Source organism: Eumetopias jubatus, unplaced genomic scaffold (genome assembly GCF_037043125.1).
Source record: "Eumetopias jubatus isolate StellerSeaLion01/CBP00866 unplaced genomic scaffold, mEumJub1_p1.0 scaffold_1, whole genome shotgun sequence".
Taxonomy (NCBI): domain Eukaryota; kingdom Metazoa; phylum Chordata; class Mammalia; order Carnivora; family Otariidae; genus Eumetopias; species Eumetopias jubatus.
Genome location: NW_028274807.1, coordinates 61,138,244 through 61,155,874, shown reverse-complemented (window position 1 = coordinate 61,155,874; position 17,631 = coordinate 61,138,244). Strand labels below are relative to the sequence as shown.

General features: G+C 35.6%; 1 protein-coding gene across 1 annotated transcript in view; it reads left to right on the top strand.

Moving 5' to 3' along the window:
• The window catches only part of LSAMP (limbic system associated membrane protein), a 642,425-nt gene that overhangs the window by 329,244 nt on the left and 295,550 nt on the right, over window positions 1-17,631 (top strand). The window contains exon 2 of the mRNA XM_028110636.2: window positions 2,130-2,362. Within this exon, the coding sequence (XP_027966437.1) occupies window positions 2,130-2,362 (233 nt within the window). The remainder of the gene's footprint in view (window positions 1-2,129; window positions 2,363-17,631) is intronic.

The following is a 17,631-nucleotide window of genomic DNA, read 5'->3' as shown; positions in this document are numbered from 1 at the left end:
CATTAGTTGATGTTGTAAGGTTTGGGATGGGGAAGTGGAAAATAGGTAACCATATGTCCTCTCCTCTGTAGGGGTGACACTGTCAGTTTCACAGCACGTATTTACTAAATACCTATTTTCCATAAGATTAATTTTTGGAGGTACCTAAATGAAGAGAACAAAATATCTGTCTTTAATTGATTTGTAAGCCATATTTATGTAAAATAGACTATATAGCATTTTTTTTTAAATGAACATATTAGGGGCATATTTTTGGCTAGACATTATTCAGAATACATCTCTATGATGCAGCATATCTGTTTGCTGCTGTGTTGAACTGCACAGAGGAGAGAAGTGCAAGGAGATACATGATAGAAGATTTAAAATGCATTTGCGGAGGCAAATTTCCATCCTTCTCTGTAGAAAAGAAAAACACAGTAAATCTACATCAGTGACTTCGTTTGTGTTCTAGAAAGCAGCAAGCAGCCTATTAACTCCTAAATGATTCTCAGTTGAGAAGGGCCACAAATATCATGAAGGACAGAGAAACAATGCCACAAAATAATAAAACAGGAAAAGTCAAACCAAGTCTGGAAAGAAGCAGCAAGCATCCATGAAGTTAGCTTTGTACTCTCTCATGGAGAAGTTCTAAATTATCAAACATATAATTAATCCCAACGATATCTCCATGGCAGAGAAACGCATACAGACTAATAGAGACACTAAATGATGACTTCATCTGCTTATGTTCTTGAAAATAAATAGGTAGAGAAGAGAGACCTGTGGATCATGGAACTCAAGTAATTAAATAAAATTCTCATGTTAAATAAAATATTCAGTTCACTTAAAAATAATGGGATTAGGAGGTCTTTTGAACCATAGGTGAGGTATTTTAAAAGGATTCAGCTTTTCTCCTTTTAAGACTGAGTTGGCCTCTGTATACCTACTGTAGACAGCATGTAGATAATGCATCAATTTCCTGTCTATGAGTGGGTGCAGAATCCCTATGACTGACTTTTTTGACTGGAGAGAAAACGTGGATTTGACTTAGTTTGGAGAATCTAGAACATGGTATTTTAATTGTTTTGCTGTCATGCTCCTGGCTTCTTCTCGCCATCCCTCATGCCCCAGAGTGCTGAGCAGATGGCTCTACAGTTGTGAACAGGGTCTGGGACAATCTCCCTGTGGGGCAGACATAAATCTTACCAAAGGGATACAGAGAGAAGTTTGTTTGTTTTTTGCTTGATTTTTCCATTTACAGATTCTCAGTGGAATTGAAGGAGAAAACTGCATTCACCACAAAGTAGCCACCCCTTCCCCATTAATTCGTATTCTTTGCCTCTTTCTTGCAAGTTTCAGAAAGAGATCCTTTTAGGTTTTTAAAATAAGTAGTCATTTAAATAAACCTTTTTCCTTCATCTTTCTTGGAATACGAACTATGAAATTGGCTACTTCCTCTCCCATAAAATATTGAATTCATTCTGATGCACCAGAAATGCTGGTTGTAAGCCATCTTGCCAGCAGACAACATGTTCCCCTCAGCAGCCGGAACCAGATGATCCTGGCTCTGATTTCCTTGACATAACACCTGTCTACTTACCTTTGGATCTATTCACACACTTGTCACTCCTGGGAGAAGGCATTCCAACCTTCTAAGAACCTGAAGCAAACTCTGAAATCTGGTCTAATTCCTACAGCAGTGGGGCATGATTTGTATCTACCATCACATAGGACTTTAGGAAATACTTGTGAAAGAATTAATACAATTCAAAACTCATTAAATGTGCCACATTATCACTTGTCAAATTCTCAGGTACTCAAACAGATGGAGTTCTGTGTGAATGACCTTTTCCTAGACAAGAAGAAGATAATCCAGTGGGAAGTCAATACCTATTTAATTTTATTTGCCTGCATTTTTCATACTGATTGTTTATTGCCAAATTGAGTCTAACATAATGACATCCATCTATTGGATGGTAATTAGTCTTAGGAGAAATAGTGAAAATACTTAGGACTCTAAAAAATGGCATGGCAATTATTCATCCTGCATATAATCATTGTTCTTGATTGGTCTTGTTGAGGGCAATGTGGAGAATGAATGTGGATGCAGGTAGGACTGAGGTTCTAACGTTGTTGTTCTGCTCTGCCAGGTGCGTTGTAGAAGACAAGAACTCGAAGGTGGCCTGGTTGAACCGTTCTGGCATCATTTTTGCTGGGCATGACAAGTGGTCTCTGGACCCTCGGGTTGAGCTGGAGAAACGCCATTCTCTGGAATACAGCCTCCGAATCCAGAAGGTGGATGTCTATGATGAGGGTTCCTATACTTGCTCGGTTCAGACACAGCATGAGCCCAAGACCTCCCAAGTTTACTTGATCGTGCAAGGTAAGAAAAGGTGGGATAGATGTGTGGTAAGGGAGGGGTGAGAAGCAGAAAATAAACATGATGTACAAAATATTTGCAAAATGCTTTCTGAAGGAAAAGAAAACTTTCAAATGCATTATTGCATTTAAGTGTCTATTTTCTCTCACAAAGGACAGACTTAAAATAAGAGGACTAAGGAGAATATAACAAGTGCCACTGTGAGCCAGTACCCTTGATAGGAATATTGTCTCTTAGCCCTGAATATAAAAGCACATAGCAAAGCCCATATCTATTGAATAGGTTGGAACAGGGTAACAAGAACACACAGAATGCTTAGAACCACGTGAGGTGCACTTTATCCGCTGTTAGGTACTGGATCCTTTGCTGAAGGCTTGATTTTTATCTTCAGCATAAAGAATGTTACTAATTATCTGTTTTTATGATAGTAAGTGTTATTTGGAAAAAATAAAATTTCCAGAGGCCTTGACATCCTCTCAGCTGACCAGCTTTCTTTTCTTTTTTTTTAAATTTTATTGTATTATGTTATGTTAATCACCATACATTACATCATTGGTTTTTGATGCAGTGTTCCATGATACATTGCCAGCTTTCTTTTTAAATTGTATCTCCATTTAATGGTATGTTATTTGTGAGCAAATCGAGTGACCAGGATCTGCAAAGTCATTGGGGACAATCTGCTTCTAGATTGGGGTTCCCAAGGTCACATCTGAGTCATGGTTTTATAGGATGAAAACCCTAAGTGGCATACGCATGCCCCAAACTATAGCTCTCATTGGGTCTCTTTCCCCATAATTGCAGAATGAGAACAAAGCTGATCAGCTGCACAATTTTATTGCAAGCAAAGTCAAACCACAAGCAGTTTCAATCCATTTATCAGGAAAGATCTAAGCACTAACAAGTATTAGGGCTGTTTTCATGTATTCTTGATTTACAATTTTATGTAAATTAAATGCAAATTAGCCATGGCCTTAGGGCTTCTGTCAGGATTCCAATGCAGCCAGTGTATGGGAAAGTTTGACTGTAGCTTCTATTAATGTGTTATGGAATTGATTATTGCAGCATTTAAATTATTGCTCTCCCAACTTCTCTGATTAATAGATAGAAACTGGAGTAAAATACATCAGAGACTGCCTGGTCCAGAGGTGGTTTAGTCATGTGACCTCTATCTTGGTCCATTTTTAATGGCTGACAGCTTCATTTTATTGCTTGTTAAAGGCATGTCTACTGACTTGCAAAGTTCCAGTCACAGTCCAGGCATAGAATGTTTTCCTTGTAGTTGAGTACAGAGTGCTAGAGCTCCATAACATGATACTTCAGGGCTTGGATCTCAGGCAGTCCCTTATAAATGTGTAAACATAACCAGAGATGTGTAAACATGCAATTGGGTTAATTTACCAGCTCCCTCAAAAACACAAGTACGACATACATTCTCTCTCTCTCTTTCACACACACACACACACACACACACACACACACACCCCTCCCTCAAAACAAAAGGAGAAGTTCTACCCCATGCAATGGCAGAAGGAGGGGAGGTAACTAGTTTTCTTAAAGCCCTTTATCTAATGACCAGCTCCATATTATATTATGAGATTACTACACAATTTTTTTAACAAGAATGAGAATTCTCTTTTTTTTAAGGTTTTATTTATTTATTTGAGAGAGGATGAGAGTGAGAGAGGCAGCACCAGCGGGGTGAAGGGCAGAGGGAGAAGCAACCTGTTTCTAGATGAGGAAACAGAAGTTCATTAAATTTAGGTTACATGCTCAAGGTCACATGAAGAGTTGAAGGAGTGAGTAGTTTGGAGCCAAGCAGACCAAGATTCAAATCTGTAGCATTTTCTACTGGAAGGGAAATTTGTTGTTATGACTTTAAAAACTACCATATTTATATTTAAGTCAGCTCTTAGCACCAAATGCCCCAAGCCCTCTCCCCTTTTTTTTTCTTATTTATCTATATGCATTTTAGTTACGAACTAAATGTACTAATCCTGAGAGGGTTAGAGCTAGAAATAAGTTAGATCATGCTTGCATATATTTTCATGCCATGTTGGCACAAGGGAAATTAACTTAAATTTAACTAACATGAAGTTAAATTTAATAACTTCATATTAAGTTAAATTCAATAAATGAATATTAAGTGATGGAGAAGAACCTACTAAGTGCCAAGTACTGTTTATTCTGTTGGTAAGCCTTCAAGCTTCTTCTAACTGGTTTAAGAATTGAATTGACAAGAAATAGATTAATAGGAGAAAAATCACATTTAATTTCATATATATGGGGATCCACATAGACATGAGATACCAAAGACAGGCAAAACGAAGTATATATATCATCCTGAACTAAAGAGAAAAGGCTGCTGGTCTGGGACTGCAAAGGAAAAGGAAAGCAATTCACAGGAAAATGAAGAAGAGTAAATGTTTGTGAAGCAAATGTTGCTGAGCCATCCAGAAACAAGGGGACATAGGGAGGACTTTGATTAAACAGTGCTTGCAAGGGTCCTCCTTATCTACCAGCTCTGGTTCATATTATAATGTAATTATTTATGGTGATGACTCTCTTGTTGGAGCAGGTCCTCTATCTAAATTCTTTTAAGCAGTTAGGGGTTAAGGTCAACATTTCTTCCTGAGTCTTTGGGCCTTGATTATTTTTAGCTCTAAATAATCTGCATGCCAAAGGTACAAATCTTGGGGCAACTCTTTATGAACCCCTACAGTTCATTTTCCCATTTGATTCTAATAATATTATTATTAAGTAGGTATTAATAGCTTTATTATAAATAGGCAAAAGCTTAAAGTTCAGAGACAATAAGGAGCCTGCCCAAGGCTGCCTGTTGGCTTAGGACAGGGTTTCAAACCCACATCTGTGTGATTCAAGATACTATTGTATTTTTTTTTTTAATCTCATTGCTGTGGAAGAAAAAATGAACAACAAAGCCTATACTTGTAAGAGAGATGAAGAAAGGATCTTCTCCTCCTTGAGCCTAACTCATGAAGGCGTATTAAGGAGAAACTGCAGCATGCTTCACAGCAACACTTAGAGGGTTTGTTAAGTTTTAGATTGGTGGAAACTTCCCAGAATTTCTGATGAAATAGATCTGGAGACTGGGGCTGAGAATATGCATTTCTAACACATTCGAAGGTGATAGTGATGCCACCGATGCAAAGACCACACTTTGAGAACCACTGCTCTAAAAGAACTGTATACCTTAGGAACATCAGAAGAAATATTCCTGTATAATTTCATTAATTTCAGATAGTGTCACACCCCCAAATGCTCCTAAAACTAATCTCACTGGACATGAGACAGGGAACAGGTAGATTGAAAATACCTTAAATTTCCACAGTAACATTTTAGGCCCTCTGAGATTGCTTACCTAGCCTAGTCCTGTGGAAAGAAAATCTCCTCTCTTCCCAAACTGTCCATTTTCATGTATCAAAGCTGAAAAAAAAAAATGGTTGCGACACAAAACTGTTCTAGGCTTCAAAAATCTCACCTGTATAAATTTTTAAGTATTTGTACCCCCTCATGTCTTTCATGTTTCACTTTCCCTGGAAGCCTCCTTTCCTTTTATATGTATTCCCACCACATTAGTGACTGTTTAACATCTCCAATATTTTCTCTGTTTTTGTCAGTTCATGAGGGTCGTTACGCGTAAAATATCCTGTGTTGAAATAAATATGCTACATGGTTCACTAAACTCAACCTTTAGCTAAATGACATCTCTACACACCTTCCTCGTGAGGTACACAAGTGAAAGTTTTGCATCAGCCAGTATACAAATCAATAATGATCTCACAAAGTCAACATTTTTGTTTATTGTACTTGTCAAAATGTAGATTCCTGAGAACCACTCCCAGAACAATTGAACCAAAGTCCCTGGAAATATAGCCAAAATTTGCAAATACATTGTGTTCTGCAAGGCAATTCAGATGCATGTGAAAAACCAAGAACTACTGTTGTAGGGATCTAAACCATTAGTGAGAGGAATTTGCTCCTGCCTGCCTGTTCATTTTCCTGTATGACATAGCATCAAATTGTATCTAAAGCCCTGTGGAGCAGGTACTAGAGCCTTATAATAGAAAAATAAAAAATAAAATAAACCTATGTCCTTATTGAAAACAGATGTTTTTGAGTGCTGGGAATAGTGGCCTCAAAAATGAGATTTTTTAAAAACTATAACATTAAGAATCTCCATGTGTATATGAATACGAAGGACACCCTAACATGACAGGATTTTTTAAAAGTGAATCTTATTTAAAAATATCTTATGCAGGAGCACCTGGGTGGCTCAGTCAATTAACCACCGGATTCTTGGTTTCAGCTCAGGTCATGATCTCAAGGTCATGAGATCGAGCCCTGCATCAGGCTCCGCACTGAGTGTGAAGTCTGCTTTAGATTCTCTCCCTCTCCTTCTGTCTGTACCCCCCCACTTGCACTCTTTCTCAAATAAATAAATAAATATATAAAATCTTTATAAATAAATAAATATCTTATTCACCATTCCTTGCAACATTTATCATATTTTCAAAATTTTATTACATTATTCTTGTGCCCAGTACTCATACTAGAATGGTAATTTCCATGTTGAGTCTTTTGTTCTCTTTTTATTCTATTCTAATTTGGTTACCATTGTTGTAGAAATGACCTAATCTGCTTATAATAACATTGGAGAACTTTAAGAAAACATTTTTGGTTTTTGAAATGTATTTCTAAATTAATATTTAAATTTCACTATAATATTAAAGAGAACCCCAGACATTTTTCTCACCACTGTGACGCAAGTCATAGATTCTGAGAATCTAGTACAAGTAAGGAAATTTATTGCTTAATTACCTTAATTAAACCAATATAATTATGGAAAAAATATGAAAGAGGGACTTCTTGTAAGATCATATTTGGCCTTTTATTTTTTCAAATCTACATGCCTAAAAAGCCAGATTTCCTGTACCTCATTAATTTAATTTATTTTTATTATTTATTTATTTTTTTAAAGATTTTATTTATTTATTTGACAGAGAGAGAGATAGGGAGAGCAGGAACACAAGCAGGGAGAGTGGGAGAGGGAGAAGCAGACTTCCTGCTGAGCAGGGAGCTCAATGCGGAGCTCGATCCCAGGACCCTGGGATCATGACCTGAGCTGAAGGCAGACACTTAACAATTGAGCCACCCAGGCGCCCCTGTACCTCATTAATTTTAGAATATCCATATTGACTTACAATTGTTATTCTATAGATTCCCTTCTAATTTAAAAATTTGAAAACTCAAATGTTAGGAAATACAAAGGTAATTTTTTTCACGAATACTGTCAAGAACTTATTGTTTCTAGGATTTAAATACTTAGAAGCATTTTAAGTCCTATTAATCATTCCTAATTCTGACCTGAATGTATTACCCAGAACTCCAAGCAGGTGTCTATTTTATCTCTCTTAATCTGTCTTTTCTTTCCTTCTTTCATTACTGTATTTCCCTTTTATCCCATTTTATTTTCCACAGTTTTACCCACAGTCAACTGTGGTTTGGAAATAGATGATTCTCCTTCTGACATATAGTCAGAAGGTCAATAATAGCCTAACATCACAATGCCTATGTCATTCACCCCACTTCATCTCATCACATAGGCATTTTATCATCTCATATTATCACAAGAAAAAGGGTGAGTACAATACAATAGGATACTTTGAGAGAGAGAGACCACATTCACATAGCTTTTATTACAATATATTGTTATAGTTGTTCTTTTTTATTATTAGTCATTGTTTTTAATCTCTTACTATACCTAATTTATTTATTAAACTTTATCATAGGTATGTGTGTATATATAGGAAAAAACACAACTCATATAAGGTTTGGCACTATCCATGGTTCTAGGCATCCACCACTGTCTTGAAATGTATCTCCTGCAGATAAAGAAGGGGACTATTATACTTCCTTTATTCCCCTTTCTCTTCCATCTTTCTTCTTTCCCTTCTTTAATCAGCATCATGTTGCACTGATTATCTTCTCAGTAACTTAACATTGCCTACAAAATTTCATATATAAAATATTTGTTAGTGCTTCTAATTATACTTAGCCTGGAGTTCTTCACATATTTAATACAATAAAATAAAGAATTTTAAATCTTCTTTAGTTGGGTTTGATCTAGGCTTAATTCTGTTGATTATTGAAAATCCTAATGATTAACTGGAATTTTCATTTGGAGTTCATATGCTGAAATCTACTAATTTTCCTACTCTTCAGCTTAATTTTTCAGACAATAGTCTCTTGATTGGCTATTAAAAAGCCATGTTCTGACTTTAAGGACATCACTATCCACATCAGCAATCAGAGAGCTAGTGTAATAAGAAGAAGTGACCTTTAGGACTAAACTATTTGAGATTATTTTGCTGGAGAGGAAAAATTTTTATGTATCCTTCAAAGTTCTTCTTGAGATTCTTCTAAGAATCATATTGACATGAGACAAATTAGGAGAAAAACAAACAAAACTTTAATAACATGTATACCTTCTGTATACATGGGAGAGACCCAGGAATACTGAGTAACTCCCCAAAACGGCCAAAGCCATCACCTTAAATACCATCTTCAGCTAAAGACAAAAGGTGTTGGAGGTGGGGAGTCAGTTGTGGGAGCTTACCAGGAAAAGCACAGTAAACAAGAGTTAAGATTGTTGTACAAAGCTAAGTCATTGCTTTCTCCACTGACAAGAGTTTCTAGATATTTAGAATCAACCCCCTCTTCCTGGTACAGTAAGGGAGACACCCTCACAAATGGACAATTTCCTTATAAATGTAAATGTCTTTTACAAAAGGATAACTTCTCAGTTTTCAGAGATTCTGTTATGTTTGCAGTTTTAAGTTAATATTCCACTTGTGGGAAAGACTTAAAATTTTATCTAAATCAAGCTCATCCCCCCAAAATTAATTACTGTCTCCAAGCTTTCTATATGTATCTGCAGTCCACCTTTTAGCTATCAAAATAAATCAACTATTTATGTCCATATACTTTCTATTCTAACTTGCATTTGTCCTTTTTGAAGTTGACAAAAAATAAGGGACTGAGAGACAAAGTTATTTTAGAACTCAGGGTTGGCTCAGTGTAAAAATCCCGACTCCATGAAAAGAAGAAAGCTACCTGAAGACAGAGACCAATAAATGATCGGCTATATTCAAATCTTGAATCATTATACCATTACAACAATTTTAACACATTATGGTCAGAATTTTGATGGTGATCAGGAAGAATTTGGGAGTGGGGATTTATTCCATTTTGGAACTGCATATGCTAGATGATTTAACTGTATCCAGTCTATAATTGTTTTCCTTAGACTTATATAATATCATATGTGACAACTGACAGATGGGCTAGTTTTTACACAGATATTTTACCTATCAAGATAAGGATAGCTACCCTTTCTAGTATTTTTAAATAATACTGTAATCTACCCTAAATTGTCATCATCTATAGCATTTATGTTTTCTACACATTAGCAAGAACAAATGAACAACCCTCCCAAAAGAAACCTGTGTACTCTTAAAAATATTAAAGGCAACTTTTTGAAGTCATATATTTAACAGTCAAGAAAGATATTAAATGTATATTAAATGTATATCAAAAATATATATAAATATATATGCCAATATACCAAGTGCTTTCATTGTTTTCAGTTTGCTCTAAATAGGTAACATTTATTTTTGGACAAGGAGATGTTTTGGGTTGTCTTTAAAATTTGTCAAGTCTTAGGTCTGCTTCAGTGACAAAGTATACAAAACATAATAAGGCCCCTTTCCTTGTTCTCAATCAAAAAGCTAACAGGCAAGCTCAAGTGTAGTGGAAAAGCAGCCCAGTCTGTGCCAGGGCCTACCCAAATGGAACACAAACACTACAGGGACCAGGGCTCACAAAAAAAGGACATCTGAGTGAGGAGGCAGTCACAGAGGATTAGGACCTTAGCTACATTCAAGAAAATTGAGAAAGTAAATATATTGAGGTTAATGATAACCGATTTTTCATTGCTGGGGAAGAAAAGTATAAATATGGAAAGGGGAGAGCTAAAATGAACTGAATGGTATTGGATCAAAATTGGAGTTACTCATGTTTATTCATGAGTCTTAACAGAAGATAGATGACAGATAGATGATAGATAGATAGATGATAGATTAGATTAGATAAATGTATACATATGTGTATATTTTCTAGCCTTGCCTACTGAGAGGGCCTCAGAGCACTTATAACTCAGTAGCAGTGAGCATAGCTAGCATCCAGATGTTGGTTTTAGACTCTTAACATAGGCAGTAATTTCTTTGACATCAACCATAGCAACATTTTTCTAGATGTCTCCTAAGGCAAGGGAAACAAAAGCAAAAATAAACTATTGGGACTACATTAAAACAAAAAGCTTTTACACAGCAGAGGAAACCATCAACAAATCAAAAAAGGTAACCTATTGTTGAATGAGAGAAGATATTTTCAAATGATATCCAAAATATATGAACAGCATATACAACACAACACCCAAAAAACAAATAATCTGATTTAAAATGGACAGGGAAACTGAATAGACATTTTTCTAAAGAAGATGGCCAACAGACATGAAAAGATGTTCGTCACCCATTATCAGGGAAATGCAAATTAAAACCACAATGAGATATGACTTTACATCTGTCAGAGTGACTGTTTTCAAAAAGACAAGAAATAACAAGTGTTGATGATGATCTGGAGAAAAAGGATCCCTCATGTACTGTTAGTACAGTACATTGTAAATTGGTACAGCCACTGTGGAAAACAGTATGAAGTTTCCTCCAAAAATTTAAAATAGAAATACTGTATGACCCAAATTCTATTACTGGGTATTTACCCAAAGAAAATGAAAACACTAATTTGAAAAGACATATGCAGCCTTATGTTTATTACAGCATTATTTACAATAGCTAAAATATGGAAGCAGCCTAAGCATCCATCAATAGGCAAATGGATAAGAAATATGTGAGATATATATATATATAATATTATACAGCCATAAAAAAGGATGAGATCTTGCCATCTGTGACAACATGAATGGACCTAGATGGTATTATACTAAGTGAAATAAGTCAGACTGAGAAAGACAAATACCAATTGTTTTATTGGGGTAGGAAAACTCTTGTACTGTTAGATGCTAACATATTTTGTAAAAATAAAATTATCAAAATGCTGTATTTTTGGTTTAAGAATGACCAAATCGTGGATATAGATGAAATGTATAAAACGCTACCACATGTAATTAGAATGCACATGATCTAGATTTATTTAAAATCATGGAGAAGGTATGATTATTCAACAGATGGTTTTGAATAACTAAAGAAAAAATAGAATTGTATTTTTACTGAAAAACCACTCATGAAAATTAATACCACATTTTTTAAAGACTTAAAAGTAGAAAATCAAGGAAAAGCTTGGGGGAACCACCAATAAATATGTACCATAAAAGAGTGAGGAGGACTTTCTTAATATAAAAGCAAGTGCAAAGAACACAAACAAAAAAAATGAATAAATTTGACTAGGTATATATAAATGTGTAAAATTAAGGGAAGTGATAAAGTGATTTTAAAATAAAATATGTAAAAAACAATGCTTTAATGTCACTGGTATATGATTACATGTCAACAGGTCAATAAAGGAAGAAAAAAATATCAATACAGAAAATAGGACTAAAATTCATCTTAAGGGCATAAAATCGCCAGTTTACAAAAGGACTCGTGGATATAGCAGACATATGAAAAACTGTGAAAACCTCACTAATAATCAAGGAAATGCAAAGTAAAACAGCAATAAATTATTATTTTTTTGGACCAGTAATACTGGGAAAGGGTTAACAAAATGTGGCTAGCCTGAATTGGCAAGTCAGTATGAAAATTGACACTTTTCTATCCCCCTTGTGAGAGTGTAAATTAGTGGAAACTTTGCTAGGGTATTGTGGGAATGTCTATCAAAGTTTTAAAACATATTTGTATCATTGACCCAGTAATTCCACTTCCATGAAAATCCTTTGAAATGCAAACAGATTTTTGTACAAAGTGGTCATCACCAAATTATTTTTAAAGAAAAGTATGAAAACCCCCTAAATATTCAGAATAAGGAATGAGGAGTTTAAATTAAGGTCATTTCCTAAGCAGAAATACGACTAGCATGGACATGAGAGTAGCTGCCAGCACTCAAACCTCTCCCCTATGTGTAGAACCTTTATCCTTTCAGTATTGGGGTACAGATATAACCCCCCAGTGTAAAAGCAGAAATCAAATGCAAACACCCTCAAAACTATGGCTCGGACAAGAGATCCAGGCCTTGAAACTTGTACCTGCCAAAGACTTGGAATTATTAATAGATATTATTGATACAAGAAACTTGAGACCAAAAGAGTCTATTTGGGTAATTGGTGGCACTTGTGAAAGTGAGTTTATATATGGCAATACCTCTATCATTGAGGTTTCACTAAGGCCTGGATTGAGAGCCATGTTGGCAATGGTGAAAGCTATAGCACCTCATGTTCAGATTTACCAGCAGTCATGTTCTTCTCATGATTTTTTGGCACTATTTTGGTTTTTGCAGGCTTCCCAGTGATACTGTGAGTTGCAGTGAGTTCCTCCTCTGTACAAGACAGCCAGAGATGTTTTCTCTTTCTTCCAACTAAAAACTCTTGAGTCACACAACTAAGCAGCCAGCCATTGACTATCATGCTTTATAAAACATATTATTACATGATAAATGTTTGCTATATATGGTTAAGTGAAATGGTAGGTTACAAAAAAGTATAATCCGTAACCTGAATTTTGTAAACTATAATAAATGCACACACCATAGGCACTCATACATCCACTGGAAAAAAAGAAAGAATGAAATATGGCAAAATTGTTTTTACAGTAGTTTTTTGAGTGTTTTCTATATAGGTAAATTTTTATGTTATTTTGTTTCCAATTGTGTGTGTGCGTGTGTGCTTGTGTATCATCTTTGGAGAATAGCTTTAAAATTGTTAAAATAATAATTATGCTTACTGAAAGGACAGACTTTTATAAAAATTTTCAGAGAGCACAATTTCTCTTTGGTGCCTTCTACCTCCATTTTTTTGTTTGTTTGTTTTGTATTTTTCTCCATCCTTCCATCATTCCCTTTCCTGAGTGCTTCTCTGTTTTTTTTTTTCTTTTTTCCAGAGTAGAAGCAAACTCATAAAATCATCTATTCTAAAAATGATAAGGCCTTAATTTCATATGTCTTGCAAAGATACATTCTTTCTAAAGAGATATTATAAAGATAATGCTAAACACACACACACACGCACGCATGCGCGCGCGCGCGCACACACACACACACACACACACACATTACAATGTCTTGGAGAGGAGGAACAAAAACAGAGATTTCATGTGAAAAGACCGTGTTAGTCCTCTCAGATTGAGTACAACTGTAGAATAAACAAGTTTTTGTATAAATTTCTAAGTCCTATCTTGATTTCAAAACAAAACAACAACAACAAAAAATAAAAACCTCTCTAGATTTTTTTGGATGCTGCTTTAATATTGAATTCATTTGCCTATCTATCCAAGCTGGAGCCCACAGTCTCACATTTAAGTGGTCTCCTTCTTGGCACCCTAAATTCAAGTCTATTTGATTTTATCTTGTTTTGACCTCTTCTGTCCCTAGCCATGGGCTAACTCCATATTCTTTTTCTCTGTCTTATCTAAAGGTTGCTAGGAAATGGGATATCATAACATTTTATTGAGTACCCTATGAAGTCATGCTAATCTCAGCTGAGTCCTCATGCTTTCTAGAAATCTCTGTTCATCACTGACGGATTTTCAACTCAATTGCCTAAAACATTTTTTCCTAATCTTCCTTATTCTAAGTTTACAACCTTCCACTGTTCCTCTTTTTAAAGTGCCAATCTGTTTAGAATTTTTTCTATTTATGCTCTTTAAAAAAAAGTCTATTAGATACACTGCTAATAATTCTCTCTCTCTTTTTTTTTGCAATCCCTTTTCTTCTTATGTCCTGAAATAATGCCCTTAGTGTTCTGTCTCTCAAACTATGTCAACTTGAAATGTTTTAGTTGTATGATCTTATTTCTCTATGTTTCATCAGAACCATCTGTGCTTCTCTTTCCTTTTCAAATTCTGTCCATTGATGACCTCATCTTTAATGTAACATCTGTACAGTTTTATTCCAAGGCTTTGTTGCCACCCTTTCCATTGGCGGGGGGTGGAGTAGAGAATCCTAGTCCAGAAATATTTCATGAGCATTTTTTTCAATCTACCAGCCACTCCATGTTTATTGTGCTCAAGTCAAAATTAACCACTCCCTCCAAAGCATCTCCCCCTCTTCCTTCTGATTTCCTTTTTTTTAAATATTTTATTTATTTATTTGAGAGAGAGAGAGAGAAAGAGGTTGAGAGAATGAGTGGGAGGAGGGGCAGAGGGAGAAGCAGGCACCCTGAGGAGCAGGGAGCCTGACGCGGGACTCGATCCCAGCACCCTGGGATCATAACCTGAGCCGAAGGCAGACACCTAACTGACTGAGCCACCCAGGTGCCCCTCCTTTTTGTCAATAATGGCACAATTGATCTCCCTGAAAAAAAGACTATTTCTAACTTTTCATTCCCATCTATCCCAATCTATTTCTTCCATTCAATCAGTCACATGTTTTTGTGAATCACGTTTTCTACATTCTCTAATTTAGTACCTCTTTCTCATACGTTTTTCAAGAAAAGTGGTATCTCTTCCTCTTATCTTTCTGTATTCTAAATTGGCCTGAATATCACCTCCAGATATTTGTGAAATATAGCTCTGATATTAACATTCCTCATCTCAAAACTTTCAACTTCTCATAACTGTGCACAGAATAGTCTAGTTCTGAGTGATTTTTCCTCAACATATTGTTCAAAACTACCCTCTTCTTATGTGCGTACTCTGTAACCTAGATAATTAAACTCTTCCCCAAAATTGTGAAAGTAGAGTTAGCCAGGCATGTAGTATGAGAAAGAGGATTCCAGGTGGAATAAGGCATGTGGCCAGTAGGCTGGAACATGATGAGCAAGGAGGGATGGGAGACAAGAGGAGGCTGCAAAGATACACAGATCCTTGCAAGGTATGTTAGGGTTTTATTTTGCTTTGGTTTTTGGAGGATGTGTTTGGGTATTTTAAGTGTGATGGAAATCAATTGAAAATTTTAAGCAGGGGATTAACATGTTCGCATTGAAGTTTTAAAAAAAATCACTCTACACATTCTGTAGAGTTGTTTCTCTATCGTGACTTATTTAATTGTACCATCCGCAAGCAAGTTCTCTCTTCTGTAATACTAGAAGCATTTTATCTCTCTCTGAACACATATCACTTTCTACTTTGTCACATGGCTATTTGAATACACATATTATCTCTTCTACTAGGAAAAGCACCTAGCATGCACAGACTATGTCTTGTTTCTCTTTGAAACCACACAGGACTTCAGAAAATAGTAAGTTCAGAAAATACTGGATAAAGGATCAGTAGTCTTACTTTCTAACAATAACATCCAGGTTCTTAGTGGAGGGTGAAATCATATAAGGAATGTTCACAGTTGATGAAATCTTAGTCTATACTCATTGTGATTCATCATCACCCTAACTTTGTATGGAAGGAGCAAATCTTTCTAATTATCTGTACCCTATTCCCTCTATCTTTCAAACAGCAATAAATCTCATCAACTTCTTTACAATGGTTTAGCAAACATCACCCAACTAATAATTACTAAATATTTTAAGTTTTCTCAAGAAAAGTAGCAGTTTTCTCTTTTAATATCTGCTACAATGAGAAAAATATTAAATCTGAAAGATAAATTATTATTTTCTACTACATATCCAGTCACAAGAGCCGTACCAGGCCTATGAGTTAACAAAAAATGAGAGCATTTCAGAAGTCTCCAAAACAGAAAAGAGGAGTAGATATCTCTTTCCTGAATGCTGATTGGTTGCTGAACAAATAACGATTTGTGGCACATTTTAATTATTCTTCTGAATGAAATGGTTCATGGAAGGGGGAAATGAGATTACTCTTTAACATCCTGAAGCATCTAAAAACCTATGTAACTTTTATTGATCTGCTCTCTGCTGGATAATCCTGCTATTTAAAATTGATGACATATTAACTTCTCTCAGAATGCCTCTATGGTTGTAAACCATTCTTCATTTTTTGTTGAGAAGTAAATTTCTTATTCATGCCCCTCCCATTAAACAAGTTTCCATAGACTTTGGGAATACCACAAATTTGTCAGTATCACTCTTATTTTTTCATCCTTCTCTCCATTTTACTTCCATTTTATAATCATGTTTGATAACTTGAGAGTATAGAGTTTTTTGGGACAGAGTAGTCTTCAAGAGTCTCTGAAAAAAAGATGAATAAACTACCCATCTCTGCACATGGTTCATTACCCATATCCCAGCAGAATCTTTCCTAAAAGTTCTTTAATAAAGAGAAACAAAACATTAGCTTGATGTTTCTGTTTGTTTTGTTTGACAGGGGATGGAAGGGACAGTTTAGATTTTTTTAAATAGCAAGATACAGGAAAGGATATGTCCAGAGAACAATAAACTCCCTGTATCTCTGACTCAGATCAAATTCATAACAGCTTATTTCATCACCTTAAAAGGAAAGTTATTTGAGTTACACTGCGTTAAAAGGGGGAGAAAAACCTGTTCAAGAATGCAGCCTGGCCAAATGGCCCTTGATTGATGGGGCAGCAACAACCAGGGGGTATTTGCCAACTCACCATTGCCAAGTCCTCAGAGTGATTTTGCTGCTGTGACAGCTGGTGTTCTCTATTGGAAGGCTGTGTCTGTATATATCTATGATTTGCATATTTATATACCCTGGCTGCTGTATGAGGTCTGCATTTCACAGCAGTGTGCGTAAGCTGTGCAGCCTTGCTGCTTTAGTGCCTCTGGACATGGGATGGTAGAATTGGTTTGGGTAAAATTAGAATTTTAAGGTTTTGCAGGTTAGCCAGTAATACCACATTTTTTTTTCATCTCCCTCTTCATCAACTTTCAGTAATATTTTTGAAGCATCTCTGCATGGGCTACCATTTGAGGCAAACACATTATATGTTCTCTAGGAGGGTATAAGCTCAGACATTAAGACATCATACACAGATAGAAAGGATGTCATCAAAGGAATATATTTAGTCAAGTTGAAGCCTAAAGAGGGAATTGTGGGACTTATACACTGAAGGGAGTTACTGATGCTTTTCCCTAAGTTGATATAAGAAGG